Source organism: Diadema antillarum, unplaced genomic scaffold (assembly GCF_040938485.1).
Source record: "Diadema antillarum isolate AM-2024a unplaced genomic scaffold, OU_Dant_1.0 seq00000005_RagTag, whole genome shotgun sequence".
Lineage (NCBI taxonomy): Eukaryota > Metazoa > Echinodermata > Echinoidea > Diadematoida > Diadematidae > Diadema > Diadema antillarum.
Window position 1 is genome coordinate 5128 of NW_027271127.1, and position 26925 is coordinate 32052.

At 39.0% G+C, this 26925-nt stretch overlaps 1 protein-coding gene across 1 annotated transcript; it reads left to right on the forward strand.

The window, feature by feature from the left end:
* Positions 1 to 1210: 1210 nt before the first annotated feature.
* LOC139724930 (F-box/LRR-repeat protein 5-like) lies at positions 1211 to 26925 on the forward strand. The gene is made up of 9 exons (XM_071636051.1): positions 1211 to 1309; positions 3975 to 4121; positions 6728 to 6922; positions 9771 to 9900; positions 10557 to 10820; positions 18755 to 19041; positions 20610 to 20692; positions 22270 to 22836; positions 25553 to 26925. The coding sequence occupies exons 1-9, from the start codon at positions 1226 to 1228 to the stop codon at positions 25779 to 25781; spliced, it is 1986 nt and encodes a 661-aa protein (XP_071492152.1). The 5' UTR covers positions 1211 to 1225; the 3' UTR covers positions 25782 to 26925.

Below are 26925 nucleotides of genomic sequence, written 5' to 3' on the forward strand. Positions count from 1 at the left end.
AAGAACTGATCAACACTACATTTTTATTTCTTTAAAAAACCTCAAAGGGTGTGAGTTTCAAAAGTGTCCCTTTGAGAAGCTTTATAACCCTAGAATGTGTAATTTCCCATATGATGTAGGTGCAAATATCATCAAAAACACATTTATGATGTTTAAAAGTCAAATGAGAAATATGACCTTCACTATAGGGCTCACACCCGTAAATACAATGGAATGTCCGAAACCCCTTCACAAATTCGTACCAAAGATACCAAAATAAATGAAGAAAAAAATTAATTAAAAATCAATGATGCAGTTTGGCAAAAAACTGAATAGCTGTAGATATTGAGTATGAATTCCTCTACAAATTGCATTTTGGTTAGAAGATGAAAGCTTTTCTGGTGGAATTTGAGGGGACTATATTTCATTGGGTACGTGCACGGAAAATGGGTGACTTTTTGAGTGACAAGAACTCGTAGTCTGGCTTTTCGTACCCCTGAACAGAATTTGAACTGAATTATCCACCCAGAGAATTTGATGGATGAAAGGGTACATCTAACTTATCCAGGTTAGTGAAGCTGAAACACCTCATTTCTCCCAGCTATTTTACAGAATTTTTTGAAATTTGATTTTTAACACACGTCCCTATGGGGAAATATTTATGGGTGTGAGCCCTATAGAGATATCATACGTACTATCAACATCGGTGCTGAAAGTCGCCCGATTTCCCAATATAGAAGCCTTTGTTACGTCATAAGACCTAAGCTGCACGGCGCGCCTCGCCCCAGCAGAAACTAGAGCACGCACTTTAGTGCGCGCAGGCAAACCTCAAATACGCGCAGCCTGAACTCCCAAGTTCATTGACCCTACCTGCCAAAACATCAAAAATCCTTCGTAAATTCCCCAAAAATTATCGGATCATTACCAAAAGTTAATCGTTTGTTACTTGTGTCATTCTCAACCTTTCCTGCAAGTTTCATTCCAATCCGTTATTGTTTTGTTTTTTTGCGTTATTTTGCACACGGACAAACTCTAACTAACTACAATGTAACTATGAAACGAACGAACGAACGAACACATTTAAACCAACGCCCGCGGTAACGAAAACATTTGCTTGGCGGAGGTATAAATTATCATGACGACCCTGTCTCTTTTCAGTACATGGTCGAGTCTTGAGCGTAGGCTAATATTATCGATGACGACATGTTTATCTTCCAGTTCCACCATCACACTCAGAGCGGACACCATGGCTCCTGCTCCAGCCGAAATTGATGTTTTTTCTGGTCCTCATAGTCGTATGAAACGGCTTGTACAGTTGTATTCAAACAAGGTAGGCAGTTACATAGATAGGAAATATTTTCCAAATTACCCAAAAAGCGGGTTCGTTACTCCAAAATGTGTCCTGCTCTGCGAAGATCATCAGCTGGGCCACATTACATATGTGTGGTGTGGGGTGTCCAGTCACACTAACGTTAGTTGTAACCCCGTCGCGGGGCGCTGTAACATAGTACGTGCGGGGTCGCTGCTGCGGTTAGTTGTAGGGTTGGACCTACTACTCATCGACCGCCTAATGTTTGTTTGCTTGATAAGAATATTTAACACTGAAATTCACGTAAAAAACTTGACCTACGTGATTGAGAAAATCCAGCTCTATCAAATGCCGTTGTTCCCTTTTCGATTCGAAGTTTCAGTGCAAAAATATCGCCGACGAACTAGCTTGGCCTCGTTTCAGCTCCCCGCGGTAAATCGCGTTATTAGGATCGACCGCTGGTTTTGCATTGACAATGCACGCAAACCGAGTTGTATTGAACACCGTGTTGTAGAAAACGTCAACGAAGCTTTTTAGAAACTTCCATAGCCATGGTGTCGGCTTTGTGCTGTCATTACGATTCGGTGAAAATATTCGAAATTTTGTCCTTGATTAAAACCATTAATGAACAGTGAATTATCGCGTTTTCCCACACCATCCTCCTCTACATTCAAAGCCAATCCATTTTTATGTGCTTTGCGCGCAGACGAAGTGCGTACTAAGTCAGTTCGGGAAACCTTACAAGGGGGGCCCCTCCTTATAAGTAACCCGTCCCCCTTATAAGTAACCCCGTCCCCCTTATAAGTAACCCCCAGGGCACCCCTTATAAGGAGTCTCCACGCTTTTTTGCAATGCAACACGAAAATGAAAGGACTGCGGCAATTCGCTTGATTATGTCCATAAAGCTTCACAAGTTTCCTAGTTACGAAATTTGAGCAAAATCGGTTTGAGGCATCATATCTAAAATCATGGATTTAAATGCGATGTCAAACGACCCATGCGAATGCTGAAATGCGAGCGATTACTGGCGTGAGTGTCGCCAGGCGCGGCGGTGCGGCAATGCTTGAGTGCAGACGTGGCGACTGAGTACGAAAGTCTCCGTACTCAGTCGCCACGTAACAATAACAATAACATAACGTGGTATGGAGCTCAATGCTCCTCGCCCGACCAGACGCCAGCCGCCGCCATAAGCCCAGTACAGTTTATACTGTAGCTGTATACTAGTAACAGTGCGTACGCTGCTTGAGTGTAGCAGCATGGTCGACAGCGCGACCTTTTGAAAGGGCATTCACATCACGTGACCACCCGATACTCAGTACAAAATGTATCTGAATTTGGCCTGGCGTGAAAGATTGTGTACGGTGTGGACATGCTGGATATGATGATCAATTTCGGTAAGTTTCATTACGTACATTTGAATACTGATAGCATCAGATGTAGATTAAATATTGAAGAGTATACTCGATGAGTTTGAGGTGACAAAAATGAACGTAAGTATCAAAAGTCAAAGCTATCGTGATACGATTACGTCGCTCTCCTAGTGGTTGGTGGTCGCGCTCGTACAGCCCTGTCGCGACGTACCATGTACAGCGACTGGGCTGTGTATAGTTAACATGTACATTGCAATTGGGGAGTTGCTGTGCACATCGGCGGCCAATTGGTGGCCAATTCGTCATACCATTACCATGAAGCTACAAAGCAAAAATTGGTTTGTAGTTTCATGGTCATACTAATTTAATGCCAGTAATGGATAAACACATAAACTACATTGCATTGACATTGTACAGCACAGGAGCGTGCGGCGTCTTATCGGGCTACACATGTATGTATAGTCAGGTATCCTATTACCGAACGGTAGTTGTGTAGCAGACGCCAAGGTTTGTTCGACACTTTCAACGCACACGCGCTCGCTCTGGAGCACATCCGGTCACGCATGCGCTTAAGTCAATGCGCCATTTTGAATCCTGCAACGACGAAGCCCGACGGTCAGGAATTGCGCCAGAAAGTGTCATTTTATTTGTTCCACGGACTTATCGCAAGTGGTCTCCATGGACCCAGTGTGGCGAACTATTCTTCTGTAATAGAAACATGCATTTAACGTGAGTAAAGTATTCTGTTTAAAGGAGAAAAGTATACATTTTCCTAAGTTTTGTAGTTGTGTTGAGGTTCCTCACTTTGAGGCTGCATGCCGCGCTCGTCAGACGCTGTTTTCGCATAGCGTAACAGCGTCTGGTCGGGCTATGTACATGTATGATTAGAATATATCAACACCTATTTTGCTTGAAGGAGAGTAAGTTTCAACTTCATTTGATGAAGAACTTCGAAGTCATGAAAACATTATTGGAATAAATTTGTATTATAAAAAAGTAAAAGTAAGTACAGTAAATGTGTGCAAAGACCATTGGCATGAAGACCAACAGATTATTAAAGTAGATCTGATTAAATTAGATTCTAGAGCCATATCGTGAGATCATAATAAAGATTAGAATTGATGATATTTGTATGTTGACTATGCCTGTGGTACGGTATCACTGGTGATGAAATTAATTGGTTTTGATATGCATATTTGGGCAGAATGATACACACGTAGTAGAATTCAAACACAGAAGAAAAAAGAGAAATGAAAGTCTGGGGAAATTCGTTTTAATCTACTATTTGTTTACAAAATGTTTACATTTTGTTTCAGTTATCAGAGGTAGATGTATCCAGCTGTGCTGACCTACGTGCTTTGCTATGGAGTCTGAGGTCCACATTCACAGAGTTCAAAACACATGAGCACATTGAGAATGAGTGCATCATGTGGAAATTGAAGAATCGCTTGCAGTTTCTCAAGGTAAGAATGACTTCTGACCGGGTCTAGGGCAATTACCCCCTGGGCAATTACCCCGCACCCTTCCCCTGGCCCTAATCCTAATCCTAATCCTGAACCTAATCCTATCCCTAACCCAAACTCCTAACCCTAACCCTAACCCTAACCCTAATCGTTACTCTAAGCTTACCACTAACCAGTATTTAGCCGGGGGGTAATTGCCCTCTCGGGGTAATTGCCCGGATACGCTTCTGACCATTTAATCTGACATAAAAGAAGTCTACTTGAGTGACTGCAGTGCTGAGAGGGTGCCCTGTATTTGGGATCTAATGCTTGTGCATTCATTTGCTCCCAGCATCAGTTCCCTGATTTTGCTCCTGAAGGTTTACTTGACTTTGGTATTTTGTCAACTACACAAGTACTTAATAATTGAGAATGAATATCTCATGTGTCAAGTTCATCATACTGCTAATCTGAAAGACAATGCTGCATTGTTTAAATGCAAATACTAATATGTGTCGCATTGCACATTGCTTAGTGTCAGCCAGTGCCATCGAAAAAGGCAGAGTTGGTAGGCTTGCATTGAAGAACGTTTTGATGAAGTATTCTGTGTATACCAGTGTTTATCCACTGTATCCTTTACAGAAGCATGTTTGCAACCATATAGTTTTCCTTGATATGAAGGGGAAAGAAATTTATGCAAACGTTGCCAACAAACATTCTCGATAAAGAATTTTTATTAAGGTTATTGACCAGAATTCAATGAATACTCTACATTATGTATGGATATTTCTCAAAATACAGGTGGAAATGCGTATGAATGTTTTCAGATATGAAATTACAGTGTAATGCAGGAAGATGTTTACCTTATAAAATCTATGAAAGGAAGAGAGTTGAGATCAGTCATTATTTAGAAAGTGTAAACTTCAGCCCTACAGATATTTCTAGAACTCTCAAAATCTAACCTGAGTGTCACACAGTAATGATGTTACACTGTACATGCCACCAATGATTTCACACAATGTTTAACTTTGATTTGAGAGCTAGCCTAATTTGGCTGCCACTGTTGTGTCTTAGAGGACTAATGTGACACAACTACTTCCTGAAAAAACAGGAAATAATGACTCCTCTAACTTTTTCACTCTTTATGTGCCATGTTCGTACTCTCGACTCAGTCGACAGTGTGCCAACTTTGCATATTTTGCTCAAAACGCACAAACCCGCCCAAACCAACTGATAAATTGCCAAATGCTCTAGTACAATGAAAGCTTTACTTGTGATTCCATTCCTGTCACTTGTAGCTTGCATTACGGTGATTGAGTATCAAGCGGATATCAAGCGGTGTTTTGCATGTAAATTGTACGTTTCTAACACTGTTTTGTGTGCAAAAGTCATGCCTGGACAATGTAGTAAGTACTGGTCATTTGAAAGAATTTTAGTCGTAGATTTGTCATAAATTTTCATTGTACAGTCGAATGTAATTCTAAACAGAACCCCAAAACTTTTCTTGTTAACTTTTTCGTTTAAAATGAAACAGGAGGAAATCTTTGATAACGTTCCTTTCAAAAGGTCGATCAAACATATTCTATTATCAGCTTCACGCTGAACTCCTGGATACTATTAACTATTAAACTTGCTGTGATCATATATTTCCCCTGAAATCAACATTTGAATGGGATTTATGAGAAATTTAATCAATTTAATCAGTATAATTTGCTTATAATGACTTGACACTTTAAACTTTTTCTTGCTCTCTCTTTTCAATGTCCGGCAGGACAAATAGGCACCACACATGCATTTCTTCTTTCCCCCTCATGTTCCCATGCTCTCTTTGTAAATACCCCCCCCCCCCCAACTTCTATCAAGTATCATTTAAACTATGTATTTGCAAGCATATATAGATTGTGTGCACGGGGGTTGCGACGATTTTCAAGCTTTAAGCTTATGTTGCAATTCCTTTGCGTGTTTGTTACCTTGAATAATGTAGCTCTCTTAGTGGAGTTGTATACTATCCTGTAACTGCTTCTTATCAATGTATACTTATTGTATATTCTGTCTTGGCTATATGAGATGTACTTGCATACATTTGTATGCATTCCTATTTTGTGAACACGCATGAAATCTTGAATAAATGAATAAATAAATACAAGCTCAGGATTTTCTCTAAAATTTTGAAATTTATGCAACTGAAGATTAAAGGGATTGTACGGTACTGGTTGAGGTAGGGATTCATGTTTTGAACATTCCTAAGTGAGATAATGAAAAGCCTCTTATGAAATATAAAAGAGCATGTAATTTTAAGAAGGATTCAACGTTTATTTGATGAAAATTGGTTTTCAAATGGCTGAGATATCCAAAAAAGTGCTAATAATAAAAGACGACATGCCCCAACTTTATTAGTATCTCTTTGTTTCACCTTGTTTTTGGATATCTCATCCATTTCAAAACCGATTTTCATCGAATAAACTTTTGATACCCCTTAGAACTGCATGCTCTTTGACATCTCATAGAGTGGTTTCTGAATATCTCACAAAACGTTAAAAGCTAAATCTTCACCTCGACCAGAACTGTACACACCCTTTAACAATGCGTAGTATGTGATGGTAAGGTATTGAAATTGATGTTCTTAGGTGGAAATCGATGCAGTATCTGAGGTGCACTCTGACAACAAGTTGAGTGAGATGGTGACACTTGTGGAGGAAGGCTGTACCAAGGCTGACCGATGCACCTGTCCCAAGGAGGCAGCCACCATCGGCCACAACCTCATCAGAGCACTCCACAAGTTTACAGATGATTTCCTGCCACACATGCAAGAGGAAGAAGAGGTGATGCAGCAAGCTTTCCTCTAGTACAGAGGCTAGTGATCATTTTAATTCATGTCAATGATAGTCATGATGCTGGCCTCCATCAAAGTTGTAGGTTTAAGAAGTTTGTTAACTCACCGGAGCTATTTTGATCGTCTTTGTCCATTATCCTGTGTGTATTTTACCTTCCTACAGTTTTGTATTGTTTGTCTTTCAAATACACAGTCTAATTTTGACCAAATTTAGTAGCAAACGTTCCCTTCTTTTTAACCTAATTCCAGCCATTAAAATCTGTAATTCATGGGATCTTTTCTTAACCCTTTTATTCTCAAAGCTTTTAAAAAGTGTCATTGTTTTAGAGACTCATACAGGTAAAGACTAGTGATTGTCCATAGCTGTTTTGAATATTTATACCCCCACATACACGAAGTGTATAAAGGGGGTATAGGAATCAGCGTGTGGTCGGTCAGGCGGTCCATTGCAAATCTTGCGTCGCAAACTCCTCCTACAATTTTGAAGCAATTTTGATGAAACTTGGGGTACATGATGACATTGAGGTATAGATGTGCAAGACATGTTTTTTGTGTTTGTCGGAGAAAGCATTGCCATGGTAACCGAAATTTTCCCTGAACCTTGTGGAGTGAACTACTTCCACAGTATTTAAGCAATTTATTTCAAATTTGGTATGTATAATGATCTATAGGTGTAGTTGTGCAAAGCACACTTTGTGTTTGTACCCGACAAGGCATTGCCATGGTAATGGCATATTTTCTTGAAAATCTTGTGGAGTGAACTACTTCCACAATTTTGAAGCAGTGGAACTCAAATTTGGTGTACATATTGACATTGAGGTGTTGATGTGCAAGACATATTTTTGTGTGTGTTTGTCAGAGAAAGTGTTGCCATGGTAACCACAATTTCCCCCAAACCTTGTGGAGCGAACTACTTCCGCAGTGCTTAAGCAATTTATTTCAAATTTGGTATCTTTTTAAATATAATGATCTATAGGTGTAATTATGCAAGACACACTTTGTGTTTGTACCTGACAAGGCATTGCCACGGTAATGGCATATTTTCTTGAAAATCTTGTGGATTGAACAACTTTCACATCGAATTGTGAAGCAGTCAAACTCACAAGGTACTCACAAGGTACTACGCACACATACACACAGACACACAACACAAACACACACATAACCTTTTATCATTATTATCAAACCCTGGTTCAATTCTCTTTCATAGGAATCTGGGCTGCGGGAGCGGGGTATTAATCACCTTTAGTGATACTTCTAGTTAAGATAGTTGTGATTTATTTAATGATAAGGGGCACCACAGAGAGGTTGTATCAAGGTCATATCTATTATACAGCCAGTGAGCATTAAGCCATGTGGGGTTTTTGCTTTTGCTCTATATAACGATTGCGTTCATATTTTTTTTTTTAAAGTATATCCCTGAGCATGGACCTACTAACGAATGGACTTTCACTGAATCCAACCACTTTAAAGGACGAGATCCGCCGCCACCTGATTATGCACATCTTAATCAGTGCATACAGATGTCTAAAAAATGATGGTTGCATAACATCATGCATTGTCACTGATAAAGAACTGTTTCCATAGTCCCGGTCTTATTTGACTCATCAATGCACTTTTTCAGGTGAAAACATCTTTGAATAAACGCCAATGATGAGAAGCAGCAAACCTCTGAACATGACTGATTTTGTGTCATTGGATTTAGAACTTACAGATTCGCTCACTTGCACTCAAACAATTATAACCTTGCTTAATAGTAGGACAAACATCTCCCCTTCCCTTACTCTCTGTTTGTACTCTGGAAAAATGTGCAGAAAAGGTGGAAAATGAGATTACTAATCATAATCAATTAGCTAAAATCATAGCTTCCTCTTTGAAGTACTTGCATTTCTCTGATGAATGTCTGAGTAGTGATATACTCATACATACCCAACTGCACATGCATTTTCCTTGATTTTAGATAGTTATTATTTTCGTTGATCCCTCACATTTATCCCCAAGTTGAATTATCCTCTGGGTTTATGCCAGGTTCAAGTGTGTGTGTGTGTGTCACTAACAAACACACTGCTATAGCTTCTGACCATTTGAGCATTGAGAATTAAGGGTTTCTGGGATGAACACTGAACTAGGGCTTTCTATAGCTCAGTTGGTAGAGCACGGGGCTAGCAATCTGGAGGTCTCAGGTTCGAATCTCGATGGAATCCCATTTTCTCTGCTCATCTTTCAACTAATTAATCATGATATCTGGTCAGTTTTCTTCTGTTTGCGTTTGTTACATACTCAAAAAGCTGCATCACTTTGATGATCCCTCGCATTGTATCCCCAAGTTGAATTATCCTTTGGGTTTATGCTAGGTTCAAGTGTGTGCGTGTGTGTCACTCACAAAGACACTGCTATAGCTTCTGACCATTCGAGCATTGAGAATTAAGGGTTTCTGGGATGAACACTGAACTAGGGCTTTCTATAGCTCGGTCAGTAGAGCACCGGGCTAGCAATCGGGAGGTGTCAAGTTCGAATCCCAATGGAATTCCATTTTCTTTGCTCATTTTTCCACTAGTTATTATTTTCTGCGCGTTGCGCTCATCTTAGCCGAAGACTCAAGTGGACTATTGCAGTCATTTATTGTCTGTCCTCTGTTGTGCATCTTAAGTAAACTTTTTAAACTTCTTCTTGAAAAACCCAAGATGTTTATGTCAAATTCAGGCATGACCCCATCAGGACCCAGTGGGGGCTGGGGACCAAAGTGGGGCCAATTCACAATGTTTTCATCATCATCTTGAAACTGCATTGTCAAATGTGTGGTTGTGACAGCTTACTCTATTTTCTTCCAACCACAGATCTTCCAACCATTGCTGATGGAATACTTCAGCTACAGTGAACTGAAGGAAATCAAGTCTGATGTGATCAAGAGGCACCAACAATTAACCAAGTACTGCCCTGAAGAAAAGGGGGACAACCAAATCAAAGGTACTCATGCAGGGTCATCAAGTAGACTCAGTTAATGCATACTTTTTCAACATTCCCATCTGTGTTAAGCAATGCATGATTTTTCTACATATTCATCTGTGATTGTGATAAGCCATTTTGTACAATTAGCTTAGTTCCAAATTGTAATTGTATACAAAATTGTATCAATTGCAATCAACCTAATAGCATGAAAGCAACAAACACACCACTCTGGTTTGTTCGTTTTATCAAAGAAATATTCTTTGATTTATTGTTCACAAAGTTAAGTCATCTACAGGCATGCAATCAGAGATAACTCCTTTCTATCTTGTGATTATCATGTTTTGTCTTAACCCGTTAAGGACGGTTTGATTTTGCTACAACACGCATTTCCCATAGACACCTGCCCGAGTATACTCAGAACTCGTCCTCAACGGGTTGATTAAAAATTGCTCGGTGATTGTTAAGCTACAATGTTTGTCTTTGATTTCTCAAATTCACAGCTAGCAGCTGTGATCCACAGCTAGCATACACGTTGATAACCATAAAGTTCTGTGATGGTATCCATATTAACCATAAGAATTGTTTATTCACTATTTGCTGTGCCTTACGGAATGACTGGCTGACTTTTTTGTTTGTTTGTTTGTTTGTTTGTTTTTAATTCTTTGCGTTAAAAGCTGACAAGGAGAGTGATTCCAAGGATCTGAGCTGTAATGGTGACAATGCTGTGCTGGAACAGGAGGAGGATCGTGATGATGATGATGATGATGACAACAGTCTGAGTAAGATCCAGGGTCTACCAATGGAAGTCCTTCTAAATATCTTCTCCTACCTTAACCCAAGGGAGTTGAGCCAGTGCAGCATGGTGTGCTCTAGATGGTCTTACCTGGCTCGGGATCCCTGCCTCTGGAAACACCTTTCTCCAACGCGCTGGGTTAGAGGTTAGTGCGTGACCAATGAAATTGAACATTTTTGCCAGGGGTACGTACGTCATTGTGCTTGGTCTTTGTGCTGTGTAAAAAGATTGGCACTACAAAATATCTGGGAGAAGTTAGTGATTTAATGAATTGAAAAAAGAAGATGTATTTATTTATTTATTTATTTATTTATTTATTTATTTATTTGCATTTTTGGTTTGACATAGCTGAAAAGAATGCCAATACACTCCAATTAGAAATTTAGATTATTTTTCAAAATTCTGTTAGTATGTACGTTTGAGTCTGACAGATGTTATTCAGAGTAAGGTAGCTATCTCTGGTTTTAAGATATTAGTTATTGTCCATGGGATTATACTCATGGTTAATTGTCATGCCCACACCCTCCAGATCTCTTTGTATTACTTTTTTCCCCCTCGCTTTCTTTGTTGTTTATGTTAATCCCCAAACGCACCAGCATAAGATGAAGATGAATCTTACATTGTATCTTCATTTTTGTTCACTTATTTGAGTAGAGTATTTGTTTGAATGCAACCATCCTTAACAGTTCCTTTGCAAGTGGTGAAGTACCTGAAAGGTGGAAAAAGGCAATAGTGGTCCCTATCCCTAAGGAAAAGCCAGCGAGAATAGACAAATTAAGGCCGATTGCCCTCACAGATCACTTTGTTAAGGTAGCCGAGTTATTCATCACCAAATGGCTGATGTCAGATATATCAACGGAATTAGACCCCAAACAATTTGGTTGTAGATGCGGAAGGTCCACCACACATTGCCTTGTTGACATGGTAAATTTCCTTGCTAAGGGCGCTGACAAAATAGGAACAACTTCAACCTTGGTAACAACAGACTTTTCCAAAGCATTCGATCGAGTGGACCATGGGGTTGTCATTACCAAACTGATTAATCTTATTTCAAATCGGTCCTTTGTACCCTGGATTGCTAGCTTCTTGACAGATCGTTCACAGTGTGTTCGTTATCAGGGTGTCTGCTCTGAGTGGCAACCTGTTACGGCAGGTGTGCCGCAGGGAACACGGTTGGGTCCCGTTCTGTTTTTGGTCTTGATAAATGATGCCCTGACTTCTTCCGATCTGCAACACTGGAAGTATGTAGATGATATGAGTATAGCAGAAACAACTTCAAGAGGTGCACATTGCACAATCCAAGGTTCACTAGACGATCTCCACATATGGTGTATGGCTAACAATATGAAGTTAATGTAAGTAAATGCAACGTGATGAGGATTGATTTTGGCCGAACTCAGCTGCCTTTGTGTACGATACAACTAGGCGTAGAAACTCTTTGTGAGGTTCAAGCAGTGAAGGTTCTTGGTATACTATTGTGGTCAGATCTAAAATGGGATGACCAGGTGAATAATATGCTTGCCCAGGCCAACAGAAGATTGTACACGCTCAGGTCACTCAAACCAAACTTAGATGGAAAGACCTCACAGTTTACAAGGGGTATGTTAGACCAGTGGTTGAGTATGCCTGTCCAGTTTGGCATCCCGGCCTCACTACCAAACAACGAAACCAGCTAGAAAGGATTCAAAAAAGAGCCCTCAGAGTCGTGCTTGGACATTTATATGAGACATATGCTAATGCCCTGCAAATAACCAATCTGCAACCCCTCTATGAAAGAAGAACGGATTTATGCAGTCAGTTCGCAAAATCATTGTTAAAATCACCCCATTTTCGAGAATGGCTGCTCCGTTCCTAGACAAAACCCATACACTAGCTCCCTGAGGAGAGCCGTCCCATTCACTGGTGTCAGATGCAGAACGAATAGGTACAAGAAAAGCCCCATACCATTCCTAGTGGACCTAATGAACAAATGGTAATGTACAGGTATGTGCATTAATGCACATTGCATGCTTAGTTTTAAAGTTGCAGTTTTTTGTGTATATATTATTTACATGTACATTTTGTTTTTGTATAAAAATTAGTAACGTTTTGTGATTTTACAACACAACCCATGTTTATTCCTGTCTGATGGTATAACGTATGATTTTCATGAAACACAGTACGTTTACCACACTTGTATTAGATATCAGACTTTTTTTTGGGGGGGGGCTTGTGTCATTGGGTCAGAGTCTAAAGGTTAACGGTTAAGAGAATAGGAAGGAAGCAAGTTATGTTTCTTAAATTTCAATACACGCATGTATGGTGTAAAGATTTGGTGAAAGGTTAAGACTCAACTCTTTGATGTTAGAATTATATTATCAGTACTGTTGTTGCATAGTAATGTTCAGACTCGCTTAGTGTATTTATTTTTGTATATATTTTGACAATCAAAGAACTGGTACGAAGATTGAATAATTTGAAGTATTTATGTGCAGAAGTTTATATAGAAATATGTCTGTTAGTATTTGTCCTTCAACTGAAGTGCAATATATGTGCTTACATCTGTATGTCCATTTTGTTTGAATTGTCTTGTTTTTATATTCATCCAGACGCATACAGCTTCTTTTCCTTTCTTTCCTCCCTTTCCCCCTCTACTCACTCCTCTTCTTCTTCTCCTTTATCCTTACATTCCTCCTGCTCTCTCTTTGTGCCTCCCTTTTCTTCTCCCCTAGCCTCTGTTTCTTTGTTCTCCTGTCTCCCCCTCACTCTGTTCCTGTCTCAGCCTCACACTACATGTAGCATCTTCTATCTCTCAACATTCCTCATTCCACGCCTCCTCCCTTATCCTTCTATATCCTTCTATACCCTTTTTATTAGCTTAAAGGGTTGTGATACGTCACTAATGGAGGATATAGGATACATATATGTGTAAAAACGGGTTTGTTTGTTTTTTTTCACTCAACTCTGTTTTTGTTCCAATATACATGTAATTTATATACTGAATGTACAGTAGCCTGACTAGTAACCGCTCACTTTGATACTTATTGTGAATAACTTTACCAAATTATATCCTTCCCGATCCAATCCTGTGAAATGTGGTTGGCGATATTGCTCTTTCTTATGTGTATTACGATCATCTGCTCACGAAGTCCTATAACGGAATAAACGCGCGATACCTTCGTCGTTACATCCTGTACTAGTAGCCGCTCACCCCTGACTAGTAGCCGCTCACTATAATACATGGCGCGCGCGCCGTACATTATAAGGCTCTGAATGATGCTAAGTCCCTTTCTGAATGATGCTAACTAGCAAAGGGCAAGTCTGCCAACACGTGTGCCGAGGCTGAGATAAACATAAATTTTTGGCAGCATACGGTGTGGTGGACATGCTATATAATTGTATTCAATTTCCATGTCCGAATTCGACAATCTAATATCACATTAATGTTCGGTTTGTTGTTGTTCACTTTCTTTATTGTGTAAGTATGCTGCATTGGACATTGTGTCGTTATTATCATTATGTGGAAGACGGGTCTGCTTATTTATAGTTGCGAAAATAGAATTTATAGATGGGAATCCCGTTATAACGAGATCGTCGGTTCCCGGGTGATTTTACTCGTCATAATAATCCGGATTCTCGTTATATCCTAACGCTTGTGGAATTTACACTTTATATATAAATGCTCTATTAAAATTGGGCTACCTGCATTTTATTATGACGACGTCATATTGATGAACAGAAAACAAGAAATGCGACAGGAAAATGAGAGAGCATTCTCGCGATGATTACTATTTTTGTTCTAGACACATGTTATCAAATATTTCAGATTTGACAAATCATATAATCATATCGTATATGGGGCCTTCCTTTTGTTAGCCCCCATGCTGATCAAGCTGCACATCTGAGAAGAGAGAGAGAGAGCTGAAGCAAAATTTATGCAACTACAGGTAAATAGTATTGCGCTATCAACCGCTGCAGTTTAGCGCAACTCTCGCGTGGATGAAAGCTGTGAGTAAAATCCGAATGTATCCTTCATTCTATGACAAATTACTGATATAACCCACGTGTACTATGGTGAAAGTTTACACCACAATTTACACTCTCATCTTTTATTTCTTCCAGGGAAACAGCTTCTCGGTTGTGATGCATGAGGTTGAGTGCGTGCTTTGCGTGAATGTTTTTACCCGACGACTTTGATGGGTCAATGCCGTTTTATAAGAAAACGAAAACCACGTATAGATACCGCCGGCTAACTGTGGATTGCAAAATCAAGTGAAATAGTACTTGTATTTCGATAGGCTATATATAGTTGACTTAATTAAAATTTTATCATACGATCCCATGGTATTTTAATTTTGACATTTAATTCAATTCATCTTATCAAAGTTACGTAAATGGGTATCTAACTGAGCGGCCAATGTTTGCGAAAGCATGCAGCGAATAATGGCAGATTCTAACTTTCGTCAGGGCTCGGTAAGGTTGCGATCAAACTCAAGAACAGTTTTAACAAAAGGCTTATCGGTATACATCATTCTACGAAATACAGAAACATATAGCTTGAAAACAATAAATTTAACATTTATACCAAAGTGTGGAATTAGATACCACCCGTTTCAAGGTCACATAACTTATAAACTGGCAAAATCAGGGTGTTAAAATTCTTACACCAACATGGTGTAAACATAATTATCTTAACACCGTTGATAACGCCAGGATTCACTCAAATCGGCCACCATAGATAAAACGTAATGTTTAAATTAACCTCTAAATACCAAAGTGTGATTGCCTGGATGTCATGGAGTCAAACCACGCCCGTAACCAGGCATTTTTTCCCCTATGGAGGCGGGGATGGGGGGGGGGGGGGGGGGATGCGTAATTAAGAAAAGAAAACTGACTTTTCATGCATGCAAAAATTATTGTTTCGTTATGATAGCGCCGACAATCTCGCTCAGCGGGAGGAGGAGAGGAGGAGGAGGAGGGGGGGGGGGGTGCCTCATACCTTTGTGATCACACATTGATATAATCTCTTGTTGATCATTGCATCCCAATTTCCATGGAATTAATTATAAGTATATGAAAAAGGACTATAGAAGTATACATATTTATACAGTTCACCACACAAGCTTTTAATTCTATATATATATATTGAATGGAAAGTCCCCCAGACATTCTGGTCATATAGGGAATGCTGAAAAAGAATAAAAACATACCAGTTATGAGCACTTCGAAAAATGTTATCATAAAAAAAAGTATGTGCAGACATTTCATAAACAGGCAAATCTACAGCGAGGCTGGCGATCTTTCCAAACATTGTATACCTTCAAACATGTATATAGTTATGATGATAAATCTTACAAATGCAAGAGTATGTTTGTGCTTAAAATTTCGGTCATATTAGTAATTTTTCGGTCATATTAGTAATTTTCGTTAAATATGTCTGAAATAAAGATGCATAGAAACAAACTTCAGTGGTATAACTATATATATATATATATATATATATATATATGTTTTTTTGTATATATACAGCAAAAATATTATATGGGATATAGTCATAACAGCAATATCACTTTTGAGTCCTGTAAATACCTGTATTTCTCAGCCGCTCGCTCATACGTATTATTTGTTTTATAATGTCGACGCACATATTTCTTCTGAGAAAAGAAAAAGTCAATATAATCTACACACACCTCAACACTATTTTGAATATACAGTTATTCAAAATATCATTTTGAAAATGCCATTTAAATACAATATGAACAAGATCATTTTTTTTTCCACTGGTACGCAAGGTTATCCAAAAGGAAGAAGGGAAGAGAGAGAGAGACTGCGATCATGCTCCCCTTTCAGTTCAGCAGAAAGGACACCGATACATGTATTTTGATATGTCTTCTTCAACCTTATTGTAAGTTCACTGCATTCCAAGTGCAACCATGTGTCGCAAAAATCACAAGAAACCCATTGATCTTCACGGCTTCTTCTTTCCTGCATGCTGACATACATATCTAACATCATCTGATTCAATTCCTTCCTTTTTGTTCCTCTTCTTTTTTTTCTTTTCTTCTACGCTATTCTTCTTCGTAGAGTCATCTTCTTTGTTTTCTTCTCTCTAGTTTTACATTTCTTCTTCCAAGCTCACTTCTCTCTCTTTTTTTGCACTCAGATTCTTCAAAGTTCATTTCTTCCTTCTGTTTTATTTCTTCTAATATATGGTTCATTTCTTCTATCCTCATCACAATCCCATCTCTGTGATCTTTCTTTTTCCTGTACCCAACTTCATCTCTTCTATCTTCTTCTTTAGATCTTCCCTCTTCTTTCTCAATGTCTTTGTGCCTTCTTCTTTTTTTCTTTGTTTCTCTCTCTTTCTCTTCCTTTCTTTTCTTCAACTCTCTCTTCTGTTTGGATTTCATGTGAGTTTTGAAATCATCTCCTCATATTGCTTCAGTAGCTGCAATTTCCTTTTTTGACTTCCTGGAACGTGTACTTCGGGAAACTCGATATAATGTTCGAGAAACGGGGACATCTTTATTTGAAACCTTATTTCATTTTGGGACTAACGAACCTTATGAATAACGATCGGGTTGTAACCGTATATATACATGTATTATATATGTATACATATATTTATTCATAACAATGTCACAATAGAGGAATGCATTAAATGTCAATTGCTTTGATTATAATTCAAAGTCTGAATTTTCGGGGGCCTCCCACTTCGTCGGAAATCCAAGAGGATAGTTAGCAGGGAGGAGGGGGGAGGTAATAAATCAGTGGTCTGAAAGCGCACGCGCAACATACTGTACACACGTAATTATAGTAAGGGGGGGGGGGGTGAGCGGTAACTAGTCAAGAGCCATCTCTGTACGAGTTTCGAACTTTTTTTGTTCGCGTACGCAATTCCACGTAAATACGTACACTACTATCGTTCAGTTATTTGCCGACAGTTGTCAGGTCGACGATTAGCGCATATTCGCACGACTTTATCTCAACTTTGCGGGATTTTAACTAAAAAATCACGGCCTACTCACTAATTCCACTAACTTCAGTAGACGATACCTTTCCGGCCATCGGGAATCTCCAGATGTGGCTAATTGCATTTAAACATCATAAAATAGTCGTGAATACTTTGAATATTGCAATTTGTTTGAGCATCGAATTCTTAGCATTGCGCACACGCGTACTGCAGTGCGTGCAGTGCGTATTCGAGAATGTAGGGCAGATATTCGCGGTCATCATCAACTACACTCGTGCGCTAAGGGGTGAGCGGTTACTAGTCAGGCTACTGTACTGCCACTGCTGATGTACCGATTTGTTTTGTTGTTGTCGTAATGGTTGTATTTTGTACGTGTTTTGCATACAAATGTATGTAAGTTATTTTGTCTCACTGTATTTTTATCGATGTAAATCAGACACAATTCAGCCGTTCGGCTGCGAAGTTTGATCAATAAACCATTCCATACCATACCATACCATACCATACAAGAAGATGTCCCAGGATATACAGCATATTTTCATTTTAAGTGTACCTTCAGCAGTTGCAGTTTGAGTTTATAATAGCTGTATAGAACTGTGAACCAAAGTTATTTCACTTACTGTAAAAGTGGAAATTTTCGAGATGTTAAAATTTTCCGCATTTCGCGCAAGCAGAAGGTAGTGCAAAAATAAAAGCACACAAATATTTTTGCTTCCATGTAGTCCAGTAGGTGATGTCTTGTTTCTGCGGAATTGAAAACACACAAAACTTTTTTCACCCGGTCAAGCACGAAAATATCCACTTTTACAGTACTGTGCCCCATCGCCATGGTCTGCTGCTAACTGAAATAATGACTGGGGAAGGGACATTTGTATTAATTGTCAGAGAAATTTACAGAGTTTGGGGGGGCACTTTATGAAGCGATTTGGTCAGATATTTTTCTTACAAACTGTTACAAGCTACTAAAATTCTTGCATCTGATTGGCTGAGAGGAAATTTTTTCTGACAACTTTGTCGGACAAAATGCTTCATGAAATGCCCCCCAGATGTTGTATTAGATCATGATAGTGGACAATGGATGTTTGATTTGTGTGTGCCATCCCACCCCTCTCCATGTACTTTTGTAGGTGATTGGCAGTTTCGTGCACCAGCCCAATTCCCAGATGATGATGAGGATGATCCATATGACAGGGATGTGTATGTGGTTGTTGATGAGGATGCAGACTTTGACGAATCCACTTCCTCTGCACTGGAGAGTGACTCCAGCAATACCAGTGTGGCCAGTTACCGTGCTGCGTGCATTCGACATGAGGCACGTATGCTGGTAGCCATGGTGAGATATCTGCTCCCTTGTGTTGGACAGGGAGTGGAAAGCCTCAATCTGGCCAAGAGCAAGGGAGTCACCAATGGTTTGGTGAGTAGAGACTTGAGTTATCATACACACTTTTATGTCATTAGTCGTAACTTGTCCATGTTTCATTTTTGTCGAGCCCACCGGAGGTGCGGGGAGACTTAAGGGATCGCCTGCGGCGTCTGTCCGTCCGTCGTCCGTCCGTAACGCTACAAAAACTTAAATGACTCTCTACTGAGGACTTCAATTTCAATCAAACTTGGAGGGAAGAGTGGTTATACGAATGTACACAGTTTATCAAACATGAAGGTCACCTCAAGGTCAAAGGTCACAGGCAGGGGTCAACAAACTTTTAGGGCCCAATGTTAAGTTTTTACGGCGCGTTTCGATTATGGCTCAAAACTTTTGATCCATATGTCTGTTTGTGACCAAACTTGGATGGTAGATGTCCCTTGGAGAGTTCAAGGTCACCACAAGGTCAAAGGTCACAGACAGGGGTCAACAAACTTTTAGGGCCCAATGGTAAGTTTTTACGGCGTGTTTCGCTTATGACTCATAACTTTTGATCCACATGTCCGTTTGTGACCAAACTTAGCTGGTAAATGTCCCTTGGGGAGTTGAAGGTCACCACAAGGTCAAAGGTCAAAGGTGGGGTCAATGAACTTCCGGGATTTAGAAAAACATTAATTTCTTTTATGCGAGTGGGCGAGACACATTTTGGCACTTGCCTTGTTTGTTTTAAGAGCTTTTGTCTTGAGTTTGTCCATGTGGGAAAGTGACTAGCCTCCTTAGGGGTTTAAAGGGCCCCTGAAATCCAAATGCATGTTGATTTGTGTTGATTTATGATACCCTCAACATCACTTTTTGCGGTGAAACAAATATCTAGAAACATTACATATATTTTTAATTATTTTTTCTTCTATTTCTCTTCAGATTACTTGGGAATGCCCACAAAAAATCCTTCCAAACCAATATTCCTCAGATGACCTCATCTGTCAATCATTGCTGAAGTACTGAAATGTTTAACAAAAGACATTGGAATGTACCTTCCCCTCGACTTGGCATGACTTCCATGTTCCCTCACCATGTCTTTTGTTAGTCACATTAATATCACAGAAACATGCAAGTTATGCTGAGTGGAGAGGAAGGTGCATTCCAATGTCTTTTGTTAAACATTTCAGTACTTTAGCAATGATTGACAGATGAGGTCATCCGAGGAATATTGGTTTGGAAGGATTTTTTGTGGCCATTCTGAAGTAATCTGAAGAAAGATAGATGAAAAAAAATCGTTGAAAATATACAGAATGTTTCTAGATATTCGTTTCACCGCAAAAGTGATGTTGAGGTTATCATAAATCAGCACAAATCAACATGCGTTTGGATTTTAGGGGCCCTTTAAGTGCAAAATGCCTACCATCATCAGATGATTACAACACGCAAGTCATTTATCCAGTCTAGCGGTACCTGATTATGCACAGACTATTGCACCTGTACTGAACTGGTGATATTTCTGTAACTTTAAACATTTACATCACAAATTGTTGCTGAAGTATGTTTCTTATTTAACATAGAAAAACTCCTTAAATGGTTTATATTCATCAACATGTTTTTATCAATTTTATAATTTGTAGGTCTACAAATTGCTGACTCAATGCCCCAATCTACAGCATCTCAACTTGGCAGAAACTAAAGTGTCAGATATTGCTTTCAAAGGGTAAGTGAGGATATTATCGTAACCCTTTCGAGATTGTTTTGTGCCTGGTATGTCTGTAGTTTCATCTGTGATATGAGTGAAAGTTGGACACTTGATTCCCTATGGAGACTTCTAGCATGACATTTCATTTGACAGTCCTCGAGCAGTTTTTGTGTGCATTGATGATGGACAGAAGCGAAAGTGGTTTTGCACCTCAAAGGGGAAGATTTACCTTTCAGCAACTCTCCTTGATGAAAGCAGTTACTTGAAAATGAAAAATGTGGGCCATATTTTGGCAGCATTAGATAAAGCAATTCAAAAACATCAGTAAATCATGTGATAATTCATCCTGTGTCTGCCTCAAATATGACCCCCTTTTTATGTGAGAGTGATATCATTTTAGAACTACAGGCAACCTTGTTTAAATCGACCTTGCATAAAGCAAATGATTGCCGAAGTCGAAGGTATTTTCAAGTTGTCTTCTCTTTGTGTTCAGTTGATTTTAATCTCTCAAAAGTCAAATTTTCTCTAAGTCGAAGCTATTCCTTCAGTCCAAATAGATTCCGCTTAGGCAAGGTTAACTGTGCTTTGTGTGAATAAATGTTTGGCAAATGTCACCTCTTTTCAGTTTCATGCTAGAAATAACCTCTGTGACTCTGCAAAATGTATGATACTAGATACTAGTTGTAGCATATCCTCATAAATATGACAGCCATCATTCATATTTGAAAGGCAGAATGTGTTTGTTTGCAAAATGAAAAATAGACTATTTCACTCATTATGACTACAATACAGTACAGGGAAACTGTTAAAATGAGCTCACTTGTAACTAGGTACTGCTGTTAACAAGGTAAATTTGGCAAAATTGATTTTCCATTACTCTATTTAATTCTTCTTCTTTTTTTAAGTTCACGTACAAATAGTACCTGTTATAACGTGGTATAGTTGGCAGTCCTGGTGCCCTCGTTATAACAGTTTTTGCCTGTATTGCTCTGTTTATCCATTTTTTGTAGTACCGGAGATTATGCTTATTGCTTTCCGGTTGCTCATTGTTATGCCAGACTGAATAAAACTGCAGAAACTATTTCTTTTGTTTTGGTATTGAAATGATAGATAAAAGAAAGATTTAAAAGAAGGATTTATTCACAACATTCATTGCATTTTGAAGCAAAGTGAAAATGTTAGTTAAGGATTAGTTTCTTTTATACTTGGTTGGCTTTTCACAGTTGGTATCAGTGTGTTACTATGGCTCACAGAGGCTTATTTTTTTTAATTTGTCATTTTCTCTAGAGAGGAGAAAGGATGGATGAAATACAAAAGACATGCAATACAGTTGCTGGGCAACAGTTGAGATAGGAGAAGTAAAAAATGAAACAAAGACAAGGCATGTGAGATATAACATCTATTAACCCGTTGAGGACAGGCTTATTTTGCCACAACACCCATATCCCATAGACACTTGCCCGAGTATACTTGGGACTCGTCCTCAACAGGTTAATATGTTATAATGTAACATTTGTTAATTTGTCATCTACCAGGTTATGAATTTGCCAGTAACCATGTTTGTTTGATTAATGCTTTATTTGCTTTCCTCTTAGCCTGGGCAAACATGGCAGTGGATGCAAGCTTAGGCACCTTGATCTGTCTGGCTGCACCAACATCTCTGATCTTACTCTCAAGAGATTGGCATCAATTTCGCAGGAGAAGGCACCGGTGCAAGCAGAGACTAAGCAATATGTACCATGCACACATGGAAAGAGCAGGGTTGCCAAGGATGAAACTCAGGCTTCATACTCTGAACATGTCAGTGACAAGAACGGTCGACCGCTGTATCGCTGCTCACCAAAAAAGACAGAAAAGGAATGCTCTGGCAGGTTTGCTTGTCACAATGAAGGTGACAGAAAAGATATCCACAGGACAGCCCATTGCCTTGGTCACAAGAGCAGTGCAAATGACTCCTCACTTTTACATCCCATACCAGACAACTCTCCAAGGACTAGAGGCTGCTCTGGCAGCAGCTGTACAGACAGTAATAAAGGGAGCAGTTGTCATGGTAGCCAAGATGACGTTGTCAACAACCGTGTCACTAAGGATGGTTGCTATGAGAGAAACCTGGAGTTCCTGAGCTTGTCAGGCTGCTATCGCATCACAGATAGTGGATTGAGGTAACAAAAGAGTATGAGGTGCTAGATCAGGATGCATGTTGATAAACAGCTGTTAGAGCCTCTGTGATATATCACATGAGGGTCTTCTCTTCAGAAAAAAGAAAAAAATATATGAATATATAAAGTATATAAATGAATATTTTCTCAAGTGACATTTTAGTGTTTGTTTGTTTGTTTGTTTTTTGTCTTCCAGATACAATGCTAGGGTCCATTGGATATGCATGGGAAATGTACTTGATCAGTGAAATTGTAACATAATCAGCGAAGAAAGCCAAGTTATGAGACCAAAATTGTATGCATGAAAAATTGTGTGACAGCATTGTGCTGGGAATTTTTATATGATGTCTATGCCAGTATTCCTGCTTGACCTACAGTCCCTGGTGGCTAGTATTTTCTACAGATTTCATTTGAAATGCATTTAATACATTCCCATGCTGAATATGTAGGTTTATTAAAATGTGACTCTTGGATGACCAAGGCTACGCAGTAGAGTTATAGCTGCCATGCATCTGTTGGCCAGCTGCTGACAGTCACTAGTCTATATACTGATAATCTGTGACTCAGCTGGCCGGATGTCAGTACCTAAATTGTTGTAAGTGTCATGCTTGCTTTTTGTTCTTCCTTCTTCATGAGATGCAGTTGCTCTGTGCTGATACACACTTAAAGCAAACTAGTACTGTGGCTTTGACTGCAGAAACCAGGTTGTGAGAGGAGGAAAACGGTTTTTCATTTTCTCTGGGAACTTAAGATATCATTCTGCAGGCTCAAAGTGTGCTGTAAAGCTGCAGTCTTTTTTCACATGTGACATTTGAGAGCAATCTTCGTAATTCACTGTGATAAAATCATAAGGTTGACCAGAAAGAGCTTATACATGTAGTTAAAACAATTATGTGTTTTGAACAGCCAATTCTGGGAAGAATTTTGTGTCCAAGTTGGCAGTGTGTAGATCTTGTTTTGCTACAAAACTTGTATGAAGACATATGTTGCAATCAAGACTGAGCTTGATAGTCTTTGACTTTCACTGACCCCATTCAGGTGCCCTTACAGTGTATTACAAAAGAGTTTGTGAGCCCATCTGCACAAGTTCTATCCATAATCTCTTATCCGAACGATATTTCGCATCGTTCAGTGGCACCTGCAATTGACTGTTGAAAGGGGAAGCATGTACTGCTTGACTGCTTTTCCACAGGCAGATTACCAGCCTTTCCATTTATTATCGACGGGGCAAAAAGAATCTCGCTTGGGGCATTGAATGCTCTTGGAGAATTGCGGAAGGAACAAGTTATGGAGACTTGTTCCAGGCCAGTAGCCCTGCTTTAACCAGTTTTTCATGACATCCCAACCTGGGATGACAGAGTCAGCAGTGGATGAAAATGCAAAATTTTAGAATATGTAGGCTGATGATAGGGAAATGTCTTTTGACCTACATTTGATCTAAAGCTGCATGACACTAGTGGGGGTATTATATTCATTGCTTGCTCTTCATTTCATCTAATGCATTGTGAAATTCATTAGATTTGGTATTTGGCAGCAAATAAGATGTCCTATTGATTTGTGACTTTTCAAACAAGAAGAAGACATGATGCTTTTCATTAAAATTAAAATCGATGAAGGATATGCAAGTAGGTCAACGGCATGTCCCCAACAAATCATGTAGGGCTCCAGGGCTGGTATTCAGTTCAATACATGAGTAAAGACAAGACATACGCTATGCTTCATGTATTTTGCTTAAATCAAGTACTTAAGCAAAAATGATATTTAAAGGGAGGTAAATGGCTAAGTGTTAGTGAAATAATAATGAAGTAAATACGTAATTCTTGTATTTAAGTGTGTTTACTATTTAAAAGCAAGTTTTTGGCTGGGTATTTGGCTTACTCTTTATATAGGATACATAGGACAATCATTCATGGTTGCAAATTTGTTACCTTTTGACCTGTTTGTAGAAATGGCTGCATTATTCTTCATCTTCACAATCACCATCAAGAAATTCACCAACATCTTGCTTATCGCTTAATACATCCTACTCATAAAGACAATGAAATTGAACCAATCAAAAGATATTGCTTTAATTGTGAAGGAATTTAATGCATAAACCAACTAATAGCTCAAGACATCTCACCAAAGAGTGAGTAACACAATTCACCCAATCTCACCAGTTGATCAAGCCTGCATGGCACTACCTATACCTTTCTATGCTATGGGATGCTTTCAATGTAAAGATGGTGACACTACAATCATCATCTCAATCATCCAGTTATAGTTATAATTATGTGGCTTGCACAAAACAACAACAACAACAACAACTTTAGTAATTCTTTGCACACAGTGACTACATGGTTTTGTGTTGACAGGATGATAGTCAGAGAGAATTCTCAAACGCAAAATTGTTTGCAAGCTGTTGATTCAGCCAATGTGTGGGTGTGTTGTCACAATTGTGCTTATTTTCTTCTTCCCTGGTTGCCTGCGTTAGTAAAGATCTAAAAAATGTCTTCAATACAGAATAAGCCAAATACCTAGCCAAGCCAAATGTATGGTTTCATTTGCATGCACACACCATAGATATATCACACTGGTCAGCGATAGGGATTGATAAATCTCATCACAGCATAATGAAAGGGCCATGTACTTCTGACACAGGAGTTATTGTGTCAGAATACAACCGCATACAGGAGATTATTATGCTCTTGTTAGTAATGGTATTTCTGATTTATTGCAGGGCACTTTCCCAGGCTGGTGGCTGGCCCCATCTGAAACACTTGGACATGTCAGGCTGCCTGAACATCAGTGCTCTAGGGCTATCTCAGTTGGCGGAAGCATCCCCTGCCCTCAACCACGAGGAATTCTTCTATTGTGATAACATAGAGGAAGGTCCTTATGCTGATACAGCCAGTGGGTGTCAAAACCTTCAGTGTAGCAACAGAGTGTGCTGCAGATCAGGGGAGTGAAGGACTGAAGGACAAAGTATGAGCATAAAACGTTGAGGAAATATTTCACCAGAGGATGTTGCATTTATCTATCTGATGTTTATAAGCTTATAAGGTAGTCATATATCCTTCCCTGTCAGCTTTCAGTAAATGCTTGAGGAGAATAGCAAGGTATTCTGCTATTGGTAGTGATATACTTTTAACTAAACAAGGTCAGGTCAAGATTGTGGAAGTAATTCAGATTCTGTGCTGGCATAAACATGTGAGAAACCATATTCTACATAAGTCACTTGTCATGTCATTACAGAAGAAGTGGAAGTGCAGTAATGTAAAGGACTTTTAGGGTCTATCAGGTCAAGTGTCAATTTGCTGCCAATCATGACAGGGCAGTCCCATTATAACGCCATATACAAGAATCCGCATTGAACGTGATAAATTTTGTGGTCCCAACTATCCTTCATGTGTCAAACCCTAAGAATTTGTAGTTTCTTTTATTGAAAGATAAATTTCAGGTAGGAAAGCAATACAAACTTGTTTTGAATACTCTCTGTACTTGGCTGCATTATCCCTTCGTGCTTGCAGTAAGTGACTACTTCAGTGATGAGCACCACTTGCATGTATGCTCCCTATAAGTTGTAAAACATTTGACAATCAATTCTGTGAGAATCTTTAAACTTTTCCCATCATATTTCCTGCTTTCCCGTTCATCAGTATTGCATCATACATAGATGTGCTATGTATGTAATTTATCATACCAGAACATATTCCTAAAGTGTACATTTGCTAGTGTGTTCTGAGTTTATGAATACAACAATAGTCCGGATATAACCTGTAAACCAGGTAAATTACCTGCACCTGATGATCGCATTGTACATGTAATGTGCTTCCCGTGTACATGTTGCATTGTATGATGATTTTACTAGACATATCAACTTTCACAAGATTCCATTTTCAAACTACTCATTTCTGTTTGAAGTTTCCTTTTCAGTTTCTTAGAATCTTCACAATATCAAAGTTCGAAGTTATTTTTTATTTTTTGCAAAATTGTTGAAACGAAAAATCACCCAAACTCTGCTCAATATTATTGTATGTATCATAAGCCCTGCTTCAACTCTGGTACTTCTGTTTCTCAAAACTAAGGTCAAGGAAAATTTCTTTTTGAATA

Bases quoted from the DNA above. Each gene is read 5' to 3' on its own strand.
- LOC139724930 (XM_071636051.1), top strand. From the start codon at position 1,226: ATGGCTCCTGCTCCAGCCGAAATTGATGTTTTTTCTGGTCCTCATAGT. The intron at 6,923-9,770 runs GTGATGCAGCAA...TTCCAACCACAG, and splicing joins ACATGCAAGAGGAAGAAGAG to ATCTTCCAACCATTGCTGAT. The intron at 10,821-18,754 runs GTTAGTGCGTGA...GTACTTTTGTAG, and splicing joins TCCAACGCGCTGGGTTAGAG to GTGATTGGCAGTTTCGTGCA.